The sequence below is a fragment of the Bubalus kerabau genome, chromosome 11, assembly GCF_029407905.1.
Source record: "Bubalus kerabau isolate K-KA32 ecotype Philippines breed swamp buffalo chromosome 11, PCC_UOA_SB_1v2, whole genome shotgun sequence".
NCBI classification, from domain to species: Eukaryota; Metazoa; Chordata; class Mammalia; order Artiodactyla; family Bovidae; genus Bubalus; species Bubalus kerabau.
The window spans coordinates 100011508-100029684 of record NC_073634.1 but is presented as its reverse complement, the minus strand read 5'-3'; the positions used below and the strand labels follow the sequence as shown (position 1 = coordinate 100029684).

The 18177-nt window shown below is 47.1% G+C and overlaps 1 protein-coding gene and 1 long non-coding RNA gene across 14 annotated transcripts in view; both read right to left on the bottom strand.

Annotated features, from left to right (window-relative positions):
* Positions 1 to 18177, bottom strand: part of MVB12B (multivesicular body subunit 12B) — a 194289-nt gene that overhangs the window by 107343 nt on the left and 68769 nt on the right. For all 12 annotated transcript variants that reach the window (XR_008700588.1, XM_055541172.1, XM_055541165.1 and 9 more), the window contains exons 5-6: positions 8399 to 8528; positions 5799 to 5921 (exon numbers count right to left, since the gene is read on the bottom strand). Coding sequence is in view for 11 of the 12 variants with exons in the window: in XM_055541172.1 (XP_055397147.1) it covers positions 5799 to 5921; positions 8399 to 8528 (253 nt within the window). In the remaining variant the exon portion in view is untranslated. The remainder of the gene's footprint in view (positions 1 to 5798; positions 5922 to 8398; positions 8529 to 18177) is intronic.
* Positions 2895 to 4695, bottom strand: LOC129623561 (uncharacterized). 2 transcript variants are annotated; one of them, XR_008700593.1, is made up of 2 exons: positions 4018 to 4695; positions 2895 to 3562 (listed from the first exon to the last, which is right to left on the bottom strand). It is a non-coding gene; the product is annotated as an uncharacterized LOC129623561 (long non-coding RNA). The 2 variants fall into 2 exon arrangements; XR_008700594.1 differs by having other exon boundaries at positions 2895 to 3559.

The window sequence follows — 18177 nt, the reverse complement described above, 5'->3', positions numbered from 1 at the left end:
CCAGGGGGCCAGGATGGAGCGCGGCAGCCCGCAGGCTCCTGACAACAGATATGGCGGGGACGAGCCTGCGTGTGCGCAGCCTGAATGCTAGATCGCCGCGGCGGGATGCTGCCTCTCTTTTAGGAGGAGCCATTAACCTTTCAGATGACAGCCAGGGGATGGCAGTGACGGAACCATTTCTGAGGTCAGCGAGGATCCATGTTCTCAAAAACCTGACATGGACATGCGAAAGTTGTGACTGAATCCCGGTGTCCCTGAGTAGAAGAGTAAATGCGGGTGACAGATCTTCTGCAATCAAAATGCCCCATTTCCCAGAGTATCTGTCACAGATTGATAACATCCACGCAGAAAGTTAAGTACAATTATGTCTGTCACTAAGAAACATACCTCGGAACCTGTGACTGACAACTTGCTGGAAGCTGACAAATCACCGGAAGATTCCGGAACAACTCGGAGCAGCGCCGCACACCTTATAAAGAGGCTCAGCCCCCGCCTGACGGGGGAGAGGCTCCCGGAGGGAAGACGACGTTTCCTCCCGGGGCAGGGGGTGGGGTGACAGTGTCCGTGGAGGGTCACAGGACCGCCCAAGGCCTGAGGTCTGCGGGAGCAGAGTTGGGGGGGCAGCTCCTCCCTGGGGACCCCAAGCCAGCAGAACGGGCAGAAGGAGCCGCTGGAACCGTGTGGTCCGGCTGCACCACACAGGGCTCTGTGGCGCCACCCGCAGGCCCCAAGCTCCGACCCACTGACACTGGTTCTGGGTGAGCTGAAGGAGGCCGGGCTACAGGTCGGAGGGTGGGGAAGCACTGGGCACGCTGTGAGCAGACCCGGGTGTCAGGCGCCCAGTGGAGCACCCCATGGGCAAGGGGTCTGCAGCCCTAACGTGCAGGCCAGCTGAATCTGGATTCCTGAGGACGGGGCTGGAGAGCGTGACACATTTCTTAACAGGCTAAAGAAGAACCACTGAAGGCCTGAAAAATCCATTTGCTTTTTGAATCCTGCCAGCGATTGGGTGCACACGGCCTCCTAAGCTGGCTTCTTTAATGCCATGGGGTTTTCACCCTTGGTAAGTTCTCTTTATTGACTTTAAAAGGTTAAGCCCAAATCTACCTCCCTGTGACTTCAGCCCACCTGATTTAATTTTGCCTCCAGGGGCTCCAATGCTCCAGCCCCACCTGGAGGCACTTCTACGCTCCCTTCTACACAGTAATCATTTGGACATCTGAAGCCAGCTGCCCCATCTTTACTCAGGTCAAAACTCAGCGATTCCTCGGACTCAAGCTCAATGCTCGATTTGCGTAACTTCTACAAGGCGAGCCGTCCCACTGTGCGCATGAGGCTGCATTCATTCCACGCACCCAAGGCCACGCCCGCTTCACACAGACTGCAGCTAAGCCAGGTTTCCTCAGTTTGGCTCCCGTGCAGTTGGATGTTTTGAACTGTGGGGGGCCCTGTCCATTTTCACCCATCAACTTTCATCTCCTGGATGCGGCAGGATGCTCTGACTGTAGAGGAGACGTCGGGTATTGATTCTGCCATTCAGCACATCAGCTCTCCCTAATGACTGTGTGTCATCTGCACATTTGATAAGCATGCCTCTGATGTCTTTATCAAGCTATGGGTTCTACCATTTGGCAAGCCGGGGGGCAGCAGCCCATCAGGGCCCCTCCTGGGAGGGCACAGAACCGTTCCCTCTCCCACACGCTGGGGCAGCTGGTGCTCCATCAGCTGCAAGTCCTCCTGCCTCCCCAAGATTTTCCAGACCTTGGTACCAGCAGAAGCTGAAACTTCTTATCCTGGCAGAATCACATATGAGGGCTGGGGTGGGGGCTGCCCAGGCTGAAGGGGGAAGGAAGGTGCTTGCTCTGTCTGCACCCGTCCCGAGGCAGCAGCAGAGAAGGATCAGAAGGGCCAGGACCCAGGGATACCAGTGTTTGCTCACACGCACCGGGCCGACCCAAAACTCTGAGGCCAGCCCAGGAGACGGGTGGGCTCGTAGGATCACGCCCGAGGCCCATGGCCAGGCCCACCCTGCTAGTCAATGTTCATGAAGCAGATGGCAGAGGACGGAACAGCGCTGGGGCCTAGGGAGAAATGGAGGCTCCAGGCCCCCGGGGGAGAAGTGACACGCCCTTCCTCACGTGGGTAAAACTGTCAAGAAACAAGTGGAGAGATGTGCGTGAGAGAGAAAGATTCGCTGGACGAGGAAGAGGAGCTCTGCCAACACACCTTATCCTGGATCTTGCCATGAACTTCAAACACTCTGCCCCATTCACCGGATACAGCCGAGGGGCCTGCCCATCCTGAAAGGACACCACCACGTCTGGCCCCGCAGCTGGCATTCTCTGCAACAACAGGGAAGAAATGGGCAGGAAGCATGCATTCCGAGGGGCAGTACCTGCCTCTGGAAGGAGAAGGCGGTTCTGCCAGGACCATGAGGTCCTCGGGTGGTGACCCACCATCTTGCCAACTGCCCCTTTGGGCTAAGATCAACGGGGGTGAACAGCTCTCCAAAAAAATGACGGGAAATTATTAGAAACCTGAGTTAACAAAAGAAATGAAGGCAGAGAGCACGCTTTTGGCTCTTGAGACATAAAGTCAAGCTCACGGAGGCAACAAGGCCTGCTACTGGCTCTCCCTGGCTTCCTTCCGCCCCCAGGAAAAGGAGAAAGTGGGAAAATGGCCCGCAGGCCCTGCTTCCAACAGCCTGCCCGTCCTCCAGCCTCCTCCACACTTGGTCAGTAGAGGGCGCTGCCTCACCGCGCTCTCACCGCAGCCCTGGCTTTGTAACTTGATCCCTGCGTCCACACAAAGACCACAGCTGAGGTATTGCTTGTGCTTTCACAAGAGAAAGCAGCAGCGAAACACAGACTTTGCTTTTTTGTGATATAATAGCACCTATGTAAAAAGTACACAGGAAAACGACTTGAAAGAAATGTACCCAAAGGTAATGAGCCTTTGCTTACTGGAGTCTTTTTTTTCTTTCATTATTTTCTATGCTGTTTTCTACCAGCTTGTCTTCTCTCAGAATCAGAAAAGCCTGAGGAGTCTTCAGGGGTTCACAAGGCATCTGCGGTTGGGGTTGGGGAGGCCGCAGCATGGGGTCCCAGGCTGTTGGAGAGGCATTTCCTGCATAACTGAACGTGTCTGCACCTGGGCTGAGCTCAGGAAGGTAACAGACACTAGACACAGTCCCCGCCTTCCAGGAGTTTACAACATGACCACAAAGTGAAGGGGTAACGGCTGAGAAGGCTCTGAGGGCAGAGCCTGGCACAGGGCATTCAGGGAAGGCTTCCTGCAAGAGGCAGTATTTGAGCTGACATCCGAGGCAGGCAATGCGAGACATATGGGACGCCCAAGTGTCCACATGAACAAAGGCGCAGAAGCACAAAACAGGAAAGGAAAAACAGGCTGCTGGTTCTAAGTTGGAGGCTTTCGGACAAGAGAGAAGCCCATTCCTGGGAACTAGGCACAGAGGCCTCCACCCTACAGGCTCCCTGCAGACCCCAGCGGGAACACAAGCGTCACCCACAGCTCTCCGCCAGAAAGCTGCCAGGTTCCTCTGCTGGACAGAAGCCGCACAGAATAACACACTCATCACTTCACAAATCTTCAGTAGACAACCTGAATTATCAGCATTTCATTTTTTTTTTTTTAAATCAAACACATGCAATAGGAAAACAATACAAAAACTGAAGAACATTAAAAAAAAAACAAAAACACCCTGTTGAATTAGGAGGCTCATAGGTGTGTGGGCCATCTATAAATGACTGCACAATGAGAGAGGAGGGCTTGGGACAGACAAGGGGAGTGTTAATGTAACATTCAATTATCCTACTGAACCCTGGCTGACTTAACTCAGTCAAATTAGAATACATTTTATATTGACTATTTTGACATTTGCTTTATTTGGCAAGTAAAATGAAACTGATCCAATTTTCCTGCAGCCATTGTAAACCATAAACTGAACAAGAGGTTATAAAATACACAAGCCTTGTAAGGCTCCTTCTGATGTGCTACCTCCAGTTTAGACTCTCCGTGGCCTGTGTTCCCACGTCCCCCAGCTTCAGGTCCCAGTGACTGTGCTCTCGTGCTGATCGGCTAGCTTCTGGGTGGGGAGAGGGCACTCCTCCTGCCTTAACTGGAGTAGTGGAGCTCTTTATCTCACAAAAAGTTAAACCTGCCCAGAGGTGGCGCCTATTTCTAGGCCCTTCCACAACATATGACGTCAACAGGGAGCAGCTGTAAACTCTCCGAGGTGATGGGTCCAAGCCAACCCCAGGCACAGGCGATGGGTCTGAGCCGACCCCGGGCACAGGCGATGGGCCTGAGTTGAGCCAGGGCACACGTGATGGGTCTGAGTCAACCCCGGGCACACGTGATGGGCCTGAGCTGACGCCAGGCACAGGCGATGGGTCCGAGCCGACCCCGGGTACAGGCGATGGGTCCGAGCCGACCCCGGGCACAGGCGATGGGCCTGAGCCGACCCCAGGCACAGGTGATGAGCCCGAGCCAACCCCAAGCACATGTGAAAGTGATCACAGCTGTGACGGTGCTTGGGGGAGTGAGAGAGGAACTCCAAAGGGCTGACCTGAGCTGCGTGAGCCTCATGCTCCTAAAACAAAGACACAACTCTGGGAAGCTGTTCACTTCTCTTCACCCTGAAGTGAAACTAAAAACTACTTCTCAAGTTTCAGGTGAGGCCAGGGATAGTTACGATTAACCACCACTCTTGGTGTGTGAATCTGTCTCGAGCGAGAAACACCTGTCTTTCGGAAAAGTCCCGAAGGACAGGACTCCGAGCTGCCAGCTCCTGCAAGCACGTTCCCCTGAAGGCAGGGGACGCTCAGCGGAGAACAGGGCGTGAGGGACCAGCCATGCCACCCTCTCCTCTGACTTCTGGGGCGCAGGGTGTGGACATTGGGGCGTGCGGAGGGGCAAGCGCCCAGTAACGGCTTTGTCCTGCTCCTGACCGATTCTGTCACCTCTGTTCGCCCAAATGGAAGCTCTGAGATCCCTTCTCGTTAACCTTCATCCACCTCCAATGGCACTGCCTCGCCACTCCTTACTTGCTTGTTTACTTTTGTAATTCCTTTCTCAAGTTCAGTCTATCATTGCTGTTTGCTCCTTGTCCTCAAATAATTTACTGCTAACGATGCAGAGGTTTTTGATCAGATAGAAAGTGTTGAGACTACTACTCAGGTAATCAGCTGTTACCAGATTTCTGCTCCGACGGAAATCAGGTTAAATCAGGTGCAGAGACCAGTCTGCTCAGCCACGTTTCTTTGTGGAAACAAGTATTAAAATGAACAGCCCTTGAAAAACTTCTCGCTATTCTCTCACACCCAAACTACCTGTTTCTTAGTCTGCAGCTCTTTGGGAAAAGAAACAATATGGAAATGAACAAAATCACTTACCAACTCTCCTAGAGTGAAATGAGTTGGTGGCCAAGGCAGAGAAGGAACTCCACCTTCCATGGCTAGCCTTCCCAACCGCAAGGCTACAGATCATGTGACTGGTTGCAGCTATGAGCTCTTCAGAATAACAAGCCCATTTTAAGCTGCATATTCTGCTATTTTAGAAGCCTGCAGAATATGTACAACAGAACACAGAACGGCTTTTACATTCATGTAATGCGAAGATTTCTAACCTGTTTTGCAAAATTTCCTCTAAAGGTATACTGCTCCGGCAGTGTTTCTGCAGATCCTAAGTGGAGGTGTTTAAGAAGTTACGCAGTGTGACCCAAGACCACATTCCTCTGGGACATGCATAACAGAACAGTGCCACGGACAGGGCCTCACCTGGGAAGGTTGGGGGCTGGGGTGGAAGCGACGGATGACGGGGAAGGCGTTGTGGGTTGAGATGAATCATGATTTCGTGGTACTCGGCCCATTCGATACCAGATCCCCATGCTGTTCAGTTCCCTTTAAGAGAAAAGAGAAATCTTCATGGAGGCGGTTTAGCATAAAATGACCTGAGCAGACCGACTCATTTCAGAGGGTCACGGCCTCAGACATCAGGGAGTCGATTCTGGCCCATGAAGGTGTCACGGTTCAGAGCCTGAGGTGATGGCAAGTGTCTCAACCCCGCAGGCCTGTCGGGTGTGGTCCTCTTCCTCCATCCCGGGGCCTGCCGTCCTACATATGCTGTCAACATGTGCCTCGGCTCTGAGTCTGCAAAATTCTTTTTACTCTGTCATTTCATTGAGGGTATCTGCGCCGTAATCCACTTCAAGAGGGCAGACCACCTGTACCTGGTGTTGAACTGCCAGGAGAACAGGCCCCACCCAGCTCCAGGCCACGCCCCTCCTCCAGGCCCCTCACTGCCCATCATTCTCAGGGCCTGTTTGGGAGACATCTTTGCATCACAAAATGCCAGGCATGTGCCCCATGAACCACTACAACCGAGGTGGGGCTGACAGCTGGCCACGTCTGGCTTCCTGTTATTTGACCAGCACACCCGCCCAGCCCCACCCCACAGTCAGGTGCCCACGAGACAGGTGTACTCTTTGGAATTGTAACTGGATTATCTCAGCCACATCCAACTTCCGACTTCTCAGCTGCCCCATAGATCTGCATCTTGGGATGTAGAGGAAGGTCATCTCTCCAAAAAACAAGAACAGATTTGCTCAGTGGATCCTTCTGGTAGCTTCTCTGTATCAGTACACTGCAGGAACTATTCTCAACCAGTCGTGTCTTATTAGCTGGTTGATTCTAATCAGCTGCACTGACTTTGCCACCTCTTGGTCATGGCCACAGTCAGGTTTGGAGGAGCTGTTCCTGGTCTGAGGTTTCTGTCCCTCACAGCCGACAACCCCAAACCTTTGCAAAGTAACCTGTAGGGGTGTGTCCATTTTTAAGAAAAAGTAACTTAAGAGTTCTGAACACTGAAATCTCTTTCCTTACAAATAACACTGGAATTGTCTTCCTCTGGAAAAGAATTTTTGCCCCAAGATGAAACAAAAATATACTTTATTTAGCAATCTTCTCAAAATGATGTAAGAAAAGGATTCTAGTTTTGATTACCAAGACATATATCGTAAGAATCTATTCTTTAGAATTGTTGGTTAAAAATTGAATCTTTGAAAAGAGTATAGGGTGTAATTCAAAAAACCTGAATACACATAGTAACTGAATATACATAATAGATGTAGCAATTATTAAATTGTTGGTTTCTACTATTTGTATGTAAGTGGCTGTTTCTAAGATACCTGAAGTATGGTTATTTTCTTAACTGTTTTCTACTCTGGTAATCTTGTTTACATAATGAGTTTAAACCGTGTTGCAAAATAGGAGTTTTGAGTGTGTAGAAAGGGTGTGATCACAGAGTCCTTCTTAGGGACCTCAAAATCTCAGAGCGTTCAGATTCCATAGCTGAAGAGTCAAACGAGCTGTTGTGCACCAAGATGAAAATAAACTCTATTTCTGTGACACTTGTTCCCCAAGCGCTTCAAGCAAACACTACAGCTGGCTATATCTATCTATCTATCTATCCACCTATCCATCTATGTATCTACCTCCCAGCCTGTGTGCAGCCTTCAAGGAAAGGCCATGGCTTTTCGAGTAAAGAGGAGGGTTTAGGCTCAAATGAGCAAGATCCAGGAAGTTGACCTCCAAAGTCAAGTAGGAGAATGCATCCCTGGGGACCCACAGGGGCAGGCAAGAAGCCTGCAAAGCCGGCCAGGGAGATGGCATGTGGCCAAGAGGCCAAAAACCATCTACCACACTGTTGATCTGAGAGACCCGAATTTCAGAGGCCTGATGCGTGAACATCTGTTATCTCTTGGATAGCCAGCACCCCTTCATCCCCCTTCTGACTCTCTACCTCCCCTCTGCACTTGGGGAGCAGACACCCCTCATTCCTAGTTGCCCCCATTTCTTCACCAGCTGAAATAGGTCTCACCCATAGGTTTCTTGTTTGTTGCTCGTCTCCCTTTCTGAATATCAGCTCCACGGGAGCAGGCTCTTTGCCTCACTCACCGCCATATCCAGGGGCTTGGCCCTGTGCACCAAACGGGGTGCTCCCTAAACTGTGATGGGGTGAATAAACCGTGGGGAGAGTTGAGGCCCAGTGGTCGGAAAGGAGGCAGCCCCTTGGCTCAAGGCATCTGGAAAGACCCCTGAGAGCCTGAGGATGAACACACAGGAGGAAGGGGGAAGGAGAGCCCCCTAGGTGGAGCAGGTGGCATGAGCACGGGAGGAGAGCCTGGGAGGGTGGTGTCCTGGACTGGCTGTCGTCTAGGTGGGAAGGGCAGTGAGAAGCGCTAGGGCCAGATGGAGGCCCAGGAGAGGCAGGCGGCTGAGAGGCTGTGGGTCACACAGGTCTCCGGACCTGGCCCCTGGGAGGGACCTGAGCACGCTCGGCAGACAGTAGCGACGAGCCTGGCCTTGCTGAGACTTACCCGATGAACGTGTACTGAGGCGGGGCCTGCTTGGTCCGGCCCATGATCCGAATGTCACAAATGGCCGCTTCAGTTGAATCCCGCGGGATAAATTTAATGCACAGCCTCTTCTTCCTAAAAGCCACTTCCTCTGAAGGAAAGGACCACAAGAAGAGGTATGAGTCTTCCAGAGATGACCACATCTTTATTCTCAACACCACGTCTCCCGTCGTGTTCCCTTCCCGGCGGTGGACATGACTGGTCATCCAAGATGCCCGACAGAAAGGCTGGGGCACCACCGCTCTGGCCCGGGGCAGGGTCACAGTGGACAGTCTCGGTCACCCTGCTCTGCCTTCAGGGCCTGATCCCCGACGCCCACTGCCGGGAAGGGGCCCACAGGGCACACACACACCTCTGCCAGGGGAAGCCTGGGATAAATTCATGACGGCAGCCTGCTCGCTGCTCCAACCCTCGGACACAAGCACACCGGACGCCCCCAGCGTTAACACATTTCACTACACGGGCCTTCTCTTTTTCACTTTTTATTACAGAGATTTTCAAACATTCCCCCCAATAGAGACAACAGGAAATAAGCTGAATCCATGTGTTCCCATGAACCCAATTCAATACTGTCAACAATGGAGGAACCCTCTCGTCTCCTCCCCCACCCTCTTCAGCTCTGCAGAGATTTAAAATGACTCTCCAACATGATGTCATTTCATCCACCAATATCTTGGAAGGCATCCAGGGTAGGCTAATATATATATATATATATTTTTTTTAACCATAACATCTTAATAATAAGATGTTATTGTTATTAACATCTTAATAATAAGATGTTATTATTCTTAACAAACAATGATTCTTTAATATCACCAAATAGTCTGCATTTAGGTTTTTTCCATTATCGCAAAAATGTCATTTAGCTGTCGGTTCGTCTGGACCAAGATCCAAACACTGTCTGTGCATGGCATTCGGCGGTTATGTCTCTTTTGCTCTGTGGTAACCTCCCCACCTACCCTTCATCTTCAGGGCACTCATAGGATGCAGAGCTCGGGTCATCCGCTGTATCTCCTGTAACATGGCTGAGTGAAAGGTTTGATTCTACTCAGGTTAGACAGCATAGGCAGGAGCACTCCATGGGTGGTGCACGCACATCTGATGGGTGACGGGATGGATGAAATGTGATGACACTCTCGGTGGGTTTTAGTGCCCTCAGCCTGGTGCCCTGGTTATAAAGTCCCTAACACCCTGCTCTGGGTGGTCTTCTCATCCCCTGATGACCGTGCCTAGATCCGGAACTTCATTAAAGGTGTCAAATAGCGATTTTCTAACTGTCATTCCTTCTGCATTTATTAGTTGGAATTTTCCTATAAAAAAATCTTTCATTCTTCAACTACTCGGTCTCCCTGAAACATGCTCCAGCGCAGGAAGGACAGGCACATCTGTGATTCTTTTCTCTAATTTATCAAGTCTTAGGTAAGGAGTTGCTGCCTAACAACCACACGGGGTGACCCCCACATGGTTTGGGTTTGTTCATGTGTGGTTTTTAAACCGCACACGATGAGTTTCAATCACTGCAGCCATTCAATACGTGGGACAGATCTGGGTTAAAATTCCAACTCCATCATTTTCCAGCACCCTAATCTTAGGCAAGGGACTTAACTTCTCTGAGCCTTGGTTTCATCAACTAAAAGGGAGTTAATGAAGCCTGACACTGTAGGGACATGGGGTGGATGAAACGTGATGACACGTACGCTTCACTTAGCCTGGTGCCTGGCACGCAGAAAGTGATCAGTAAAGAATAGTCGTGGTCACTCTCATCATAATACTGTGAGGAAGCCTCGAGCATGCAATCTGTGTCAGTGTTTGGCACTGATTTTTTTCAAGGCCTTTCAGTTCTGCTGCAGGAAATAAGCATATTTACATTGGAGAGCAAGACACAAGAGGAAAGCGCTGTGTTGCTGTTAGTCTTGATTTTATCAAGGGAAGATGAGAATCAGGTGCTGATGTTTTGGGATTACCAGCTGGAAACTCAGAAACTTTGTGAATTCTTTTCCTAGGAGAGGAAATGGAGCGCTTGATCAGACATACCAGCTCTGAGTAATAATACTGGAAACTGAATCTAGACCCCGAACACGGATCCAACCAGCCAGGAAGGGTTCCTGCGGGGAGACAGTTCACAGCAACCCTGCAGCTTTAAAAACTATTAGCCAGTAAACTCAGGCCTTTGAAAGTGTGAAGGAGGTGAGACCTTTCCTCAAAGTAAACAAAGATGCAGGTATTTTATGTACTTGCTTTGCCAGCTGCTCTTCGCTCCATTCTTCCATTTACAGCAAACTGGGGGTAAGAGATGGAGCCGCTAATTACACATGCTTAAACAGGCCTGACTTTAAGTAAACATATTATACAGAGTCAATAGAAATGTGTTCAGTCATGCTAATGAACACAGAGAAAGGACACAGCACTTTACTAAAACAAACAGTCTTCCAGTTTTTAAGTGCTATATGGATTGCAACAAAACGTATTTTAAATTAATTACAGGAGTCTCATCTTGCTGGCTGATTAAAAAAAAAAAATCAGGATCTTAAATGCTCTCAAACGTCCCAGAGCTGACCACAGATTGGATGACCCTAAATGAACAGGTGACTCTACAGTCGTCCTTCCTTGTGGGATATGACACCTGTTGGAGACACCAGGACCCAACCTCACACTGCCATGTGGGTAGTGACCAACACACCCCCAGTCACCAGGGTGACTTCCCAGGATCACGTGGCTGCACAGTAGCTGGACCAGGACTCAGTCCTGGGCCTCCTCGCTGAACAGATTCAACAAATTGAAGAAAATGCAGAATGAGAAATCCCTTGACTCTATAGTAAATCAATAGCAAGACATTTTAAGCCACTTAGTTGTCAAAAACAAATGACAATGCAAATTTTAAAACTAAGAAAAACACGGGGAGAAATAGGAAATTAATACAAGTCAATTTTATTTCTTAAGCAGACCATTCATATAAGTGTAAGCAAAAGGAGCAAGCAAAAACTTGTGAAGATGTTCATATTGCTAACAAATAATAAGTAAAAATTAAATAAAATGAGAATAGTAAAGCTAAATTAAAAATATAAAGCCTATGCTGGCAGGCCTGTGGAAAAAAGGTACAAGTCGGTATCATCAGGGGCAACGTGAACTGGTGTTCTGGAAGTTAATTTGACAACAGAGGGTAATAAAGCCTATCTTTACTGAACTCATCCTCAGAGCTGTGTATGGCAGGTATCTTACGTGATTCAAAGATGAATTAAACACAGATCTTGCCCTTCAAGAAAGAGGTAAGTAGCAAAGACATGAAGAAAATATGTAAATGGCTATAATGTAAGCTAAGAACAACATTATGAGGTGGACAGTGCTGCCCCATTTTACAGATGAGGAAACTGAGGCCCAGGAAGGTGAAGTCATTTGCCCAGGGTCCCTCATTTGTAAGTAGTAGAGCCAGACTCCACATTAGGCGAGATTGACTCCAGAGTCCAAGTTCCTCCCACTATGCCAAGTGCAGTCTGTGCTAACAGAGGGAATGATGGGTATTCAGGACCAGAATCATATGGGCTTTCCACCACTTTTCTTTACATTTGCCTACTTTCCTCCTGCCCTTCAAAAAACGTGTGCTGTGTCAAGCAGCTGAAGAGTAGTAGAGAGCAGACAGGGCTCCTGACCAGGTGATTATAGTCACCCTCTGGACTAAGCCCCTTGTGGGTTCTTTTCCTAGGCTCATCTCTGTATCCCAAAGCCAAGTCTGCAGAGCCTGCAGGAGACATGCACCCACAGTAGCTGACTGAGGAGAGGAGAGAGCCTGCTTTACACTTGCATCTAGAGATCAGAGCTCACCCTACAAAGACATGGGGTGTGACATTTGGAGTTGAGGGAAAGGGCATCTCAGGCAGGGAAAACAGCAAAGCAGATCCGTGGAGTCAGAAAAAAAAGGAGCACAAATGGACTTCCCTCGCGGTCCAGTGGTTAAAAATCTGCCTGCCAGCACAGGGGGGCATGGGTTCAAGCTCTGGTCTGGGAAGATTCCACAAGCCGCAGAACAACTTAGCCTATGCACCAGAGCTTGGAACTGCAACTACAGAACCCACGTGCCACAACTACTGAAGCCCACGTGCCCTAGAACCTGTGCCCTGCAACAAGAGAAGCCACCACATCTAGAGAAAGCCCACTTGCCTCAACCAGAGAAAGCCCACGAGCCGCAACAAAGACCCAGCACAGCCATAAATAAACAAACAGAAGGGAGCTTTTTAGAAAGAACGAAAAGAAAGATGCACAAGAGGGCACAGTGAGTGGCTTCGTCTGGGTCAAGCACTGGTGCCTGACGATGAGGAAGATGCTTGCAGAGGAAGGCTGGGGGCAGGCATAGAGGACCCAGGACCCAGTAACCTCAAGTACTTGTAAACTTATCACAAGAAAATCATTCAAAATCTATACATATTCAAACTGACCTGCAGATTCAACACCATTCCTTATCAAAATCCCAGATAGTTTCTTTGCAGAAATTGACTAATTTTAGAATTGGTGTGGTAGTTTGAGGGACCCAGAACAACCAAAATAGCTTGAAAAAGAAGAACAAACATGGAGGATTCTTGGTTTCAAAACCTGCTACAAAACTCCAGTAATCAAGACTGTGGTTTTGGACTAAGGCAAGACCTACGGATCATAGGAAAATAACTCAGAGTCTAGAAACAAACCTTCACATTTACAGTCAACTGATATTCAGCAAGGATACTAAGACAATTCAGTGAGGGAAAGGATAGTCTCTTCAACAAATGATTCTTGAAAAAAGAATAAATCTGTTGTATATCAACTATACTTCAACAAAAAAAAATTTTTTTTAAGAATAAATTTGAACTCCTATCTTGAACAGTTCACAAGCATTAACTCAAAATGGATCAAAAACCTAAGTGAAAGAGATAAAACTATAAAACTCTTAGAAGAAAACATTGGCATAAATCTTGGTGACCTTGGATTTGCAATGGTTTCTTAAGTATGACTCCAAAAGCATGAACAACAAAGAAAAAAAAATAGATAAATGGAACTTCATCAAAATAGAAAACTTTTCTGTTTCAAAGGACAGTATCAAGAAAATGAAACTATACTTTGATTTAAAAAAAGAAAATGAAATGAAAACCCACAGAATGGGAAAAATTTTTTTCCGATCATGTAACTAATAAAGGACTTACATCTAGAATATATGAAAACATTCTTATAACTCAATCATAAAAAGAAAAACCAATTTTAAACAGGCAAAGAATTAGAATAGCCATTTCTCTAGAGAAAATATACAAATGGATAATAAGCATATGAAAAACTGTTCACCATCACTAGCCACAAGGGAAACACAAACCAAAACCACAATGAGAGACCACTGCATCCCCACTAAGACGGTTAGAATTAAAAAGAAAGATAATAACCAACGTTGGTGAAGATGTGGAGAAACTAGAACCTTCAAACCCTGCTGGTTGGAATGTGAAAGGGTATAGCTCCTTTGAAGGACAGTTTGGCAGTTCCTTAAAAAGTTAAATATAGAGTTACTATATGACTTAGCAACTCCATACCTAGGTGTATACCCAAGAGCAGTGAAAACATATGCCCACACAAAAGCTTGTGCATCCAGTGTTCAGGGCACCGTTATTCACAATAACCCAAAATCAAACAACCCAAATATCCATCAACTGAATGGATACGCAAAATGTTATATCCATATAATGGAGTATTCAGTTCAGTTCAGTTCAGTCGCTCAGTCGTGTCCGACTCTTTGCAACTCCATGAATCACAGCACGCCAGGCCTCCCTGTCCATCACCAACTCCCAGAGTTCACTTAAACTCACATCCATCGAGTTAGTGATGCCATCCAGCCATCTCATCCTCTGTCGTCCCCATCATCTCCTGTCCCCAATCCCTCCCAGCATCAGAGTCTTTTCCAATGAGTCAACTCTTTGCATGAGGTGGCCAAAGTACTGGAATTTCAGCTTTAGTATCATTCCTTCCAAAGAATACCCAGGACTGATCTCCTTTAGAATGGACTGGTTGGATTTCCAAGGTCACCTAGGGACTCTCAAGAGTCTTCTCCAACATCACAGTTCAAAAGCATCAATTCTTTGGCGCTCAGCTTTCTTCACAGTCCAACTCTCACATCCATACATGACTACTGGAAAAACCATAGCCTTGACTAGATGGACCTTTGTTGGCAAAGTAATGTCTCTGCTTTTGAATACGCTATCTAGGTTGGTCATAACTTTCCTTCCAAGGAGTAAGCGTCTTTTAATTTCATGGCTGCAATCACCATCTGCGGTGATTTTGGAGCCCCCCAAAATAAAGTCTGACACTGTTTCCACTGTTTCCCCAAGTATTTCCCATGAAGTGATGAGACCAGATGCCATGGTCTTAGTTTTCTGAATGTTGAGCTTTAAGCCAACTTTTTCACTCTCCTCTTTCATTTTCATCAAGAGGCTTTTAGTTCCTCTTCACTTTGCCATAAGGGTGGCGTCATCTGCATATCTGAGGTTATTGATATTTCTCCTGGCAATCTTGATTCCAGCTTGTGCTTCCTCCAGCCCAGCATTTCTCATGATGTACTCTGCACATAAATTACTTGGCAACAAAAAAGAATGGAGTATTGACGTGCTACAACACGAACCTACCTTGAAAACTTATACTAAGTGAAGGGAGCCAGACACAAAAGACTACAGGTGATATGATTTCACTTACATGAAACGTTTAGAATAGGCAAATCTATGCAGCAAGTAGATTAGTGGTTGCCTATGGCTGGGCTGGTAGAGGGTAGGGAGGTGAGGACTAGGGAGAAAAGGAGAGTGATTACTAGTGGGTATGCAATTTCTTTGGGGGTAATGAAATGTTCTAAAACTGATTGTGTTGATGGTTACACAACTCTGTGAATATACTAAAAACATTGGACTGCAACTTTAAATGGGTAAATTGTATGGTATGTGAGTTATACCTCAATAAAGCTGTTATCCCAAAACTCAAATATATCAATATATAAAATCAGTAAAAGGTGCTTCAACACATGCTTTTTCAGGTGGCATTGTGGTTAAAAGTGTGGGGAGTCACGCTTCCGTGTGTAATCTAGTTATTTCCCTACTTCTAGATGTGTTGTTGTTGTTGTTGTTGCTGTTGTTCAGTCACCCAGTCGTGTCCAACTCTTTGTGACCCTATGGACTGCAGCACGCCAGGCCTCCGTGTCCCTCACCATCTCCTGGAGTTTGCCCAAGCTCACGTTCATTGCACTGGTGATGCTGTCCAACCATCTCATCCTCCGAAGCCACTTCTCCTTCTACCCCAGGAGTCTTCTCTAGGACCACAGTTCAAAGGCATCAATTCTTTGGCATTCTGCCTTCTTTACAGTTCAGTTCTCACAACCTTATGTGAGCACTGGGAAGACCACAGCCTTGACTATATGGACGTTTGTTGGCACAGTAATGTCTCTGCTTTTCAATGCACTGTCTAGGTTTGCCATTGCTTTCCTGCCAAGAAGCAATCGTTTTCTGATTTTATGGCTGCAGTCACCATCCGCAGTGATTTTGGGTCCCAAGAAGAGGAAATCTGTTCCACTATTTCCACCTTTCCCCCTTCTATTTGCCATGCAGCAATTGGGCTAGATGTCCACGATCTTAGGTTTTTTGTTTTTTTTTTTTAATATTTAGTCTTAAGCCAGCTCTTTCACTCTCCTGCTTCACCCTCATCGAGAGGCTCTTTAGTTCCTCTTCACTTTCTGCCATGATAGTGGAATCATCCACATATCTGAGGTTGTTAATGTTTCTTCTGCCTATCTTGATTCTAGCTTATGACTCATCCAGCCTGGCATTTCTCATGATGTGCTCAGCGTATAGGTTAAACAAACAGGGTGACAGCAGACAGCTCTGTTGTACTTGTTTCTTGACCTTGAGCTAATCAGTCGTTCCATGCAGGTTTCTAACTGTTGCTTCTTGACCTGCATACAGGCTTCTCCAGAGTCAGGTGAGATGGTCTGTGTTCCCGTCTCTCTAAGAGCTTTCTACAGTTTGTCATGATCCACACAGTCAAAGGCTTTAGTGTAGTTGATGAAACAGAAATAGGTATTTTTCTGAAATTCTCTTGCTTTCTCTATAATCCAGCCAGTGTTGGCAATTTGATCTCTAGTTCCTCTTCCTTTTCTAAACTCAGCTTGGACATCTGGAAGTTCTTGGTTCGCATAATGCTGAAGCCGAGCATGCAAGATTTTAAGCATGACCTTGCTAGCATGGGAGATGAGTGCAATTGTCCAATGGTTAGCATATTCCTTTGGTACTACCCTTCTTGGGAATTGGGATGAGGATTGACCTTTTTCAGTCCTGTGGCCACTGCTGGGTCTTCCAGATTTGCTGACATAATGAATGCAGAACCTTGATGGCATCATCCTTTAGGGATCTGAGTAGTTCTGCTGGAATTTCACTGCATCTACTAGCTTTATTAACAGCAGTGCTTCTTAAGGCCCATTTGACTTCACACTCCAGAATGTCTGGCTCTGGGTGACTAACCACTCCGTTGCAGTAATCCAGTTCATTAAGATCTTTCTTATATAGTTCCTCCGTGTATTCTTTCCATTCCATTCTAGATGTGTAACTTTGGATAAGCTCTTTAATCTTTAAGTTGCTAATGCACCTCATTTTTCTCATATGTGAAATGAGTATGTATTAATAATACCTATCTCCAAATAGGTACCTATCTTCAGGGGTCTTCTGAAGATCAAATGCGATCAAGTATGTAGAACATTCACGACAGGGGCTACATAGTAAATACATACTAAATACTGACTGCTATGAAATTATTAGCTAATACATGTTAATAACAAACAACTAGAAGTAGACCCATGTCCAAAAGTGAAGAGAGCATTAAGAAAAGTATGCTACCCATGGAATCCACTTGTTTCATTAAAAAATAGCTATGTGGCGTCCGTGTAGATATGGAAAGTCTGATCTATAAGAAACGTTTGCAGGAAAACAGCCCCCCCCACCAAAAATAGGTCTAAAATGGGAAAAACAAAGTATGTGTGACAAAAAAGTGAGATGCAAAGTTTCATAATGGATGGTGTGTGATGAAGGAAGGATTCTCTGGATTTGTTTCTGATTTGCCACATCACTCTTGTGGATATCCTAACACTGGTCCTAAGTAATACAAAATAAAGCAAGTTAGTCGCTGTACATCAAACTGAGGAGGCTCAGCCACGCAGAGGTTTCCAGCACTGTTTAATGACTGACGCCTCGACAAGAACCTCAAACTGCCACGCGATCCTGAAGAAGCTTCTGACATGTCAGCCACTCACTCCTGCTCCGTGTGGCTCAGGGTCTTCCCTCAATTTCAGATCTTGAGGACTCTAACTTGCAGTCTTTCTGGTTCTGATTTTTCCTGCATGCTCCAAGAACCAAAAGTGGGGGTATCAGGGCACTTGTATTCCCTGAGTGTCTTTTGTTTTTTTTTTTCCTTTTGCTTCTGGGTCTTGTGCGAAGCTTGGCTTCAGCATTGCTGGAGGATGGGCTAAGGACAAACTACAATCGGTTTCCCGAGTGAACTGATCCAGCGGGGAGCCCCAATCTCAGAGAAAAGGGTGAGTTCTGCTCACTTCCACACCCCTACCCAGAACATGCCAAAGGAGAGCCAAGTCAGACACATGTCAGAAGCAGCAGGGTTTATTTGTGGGCACGCAGTAAGGCCGCCTAAAATGTTTCTGAAGCAAACCGCACATAAAAATGTCTACACATACACCTGGAGGAAGA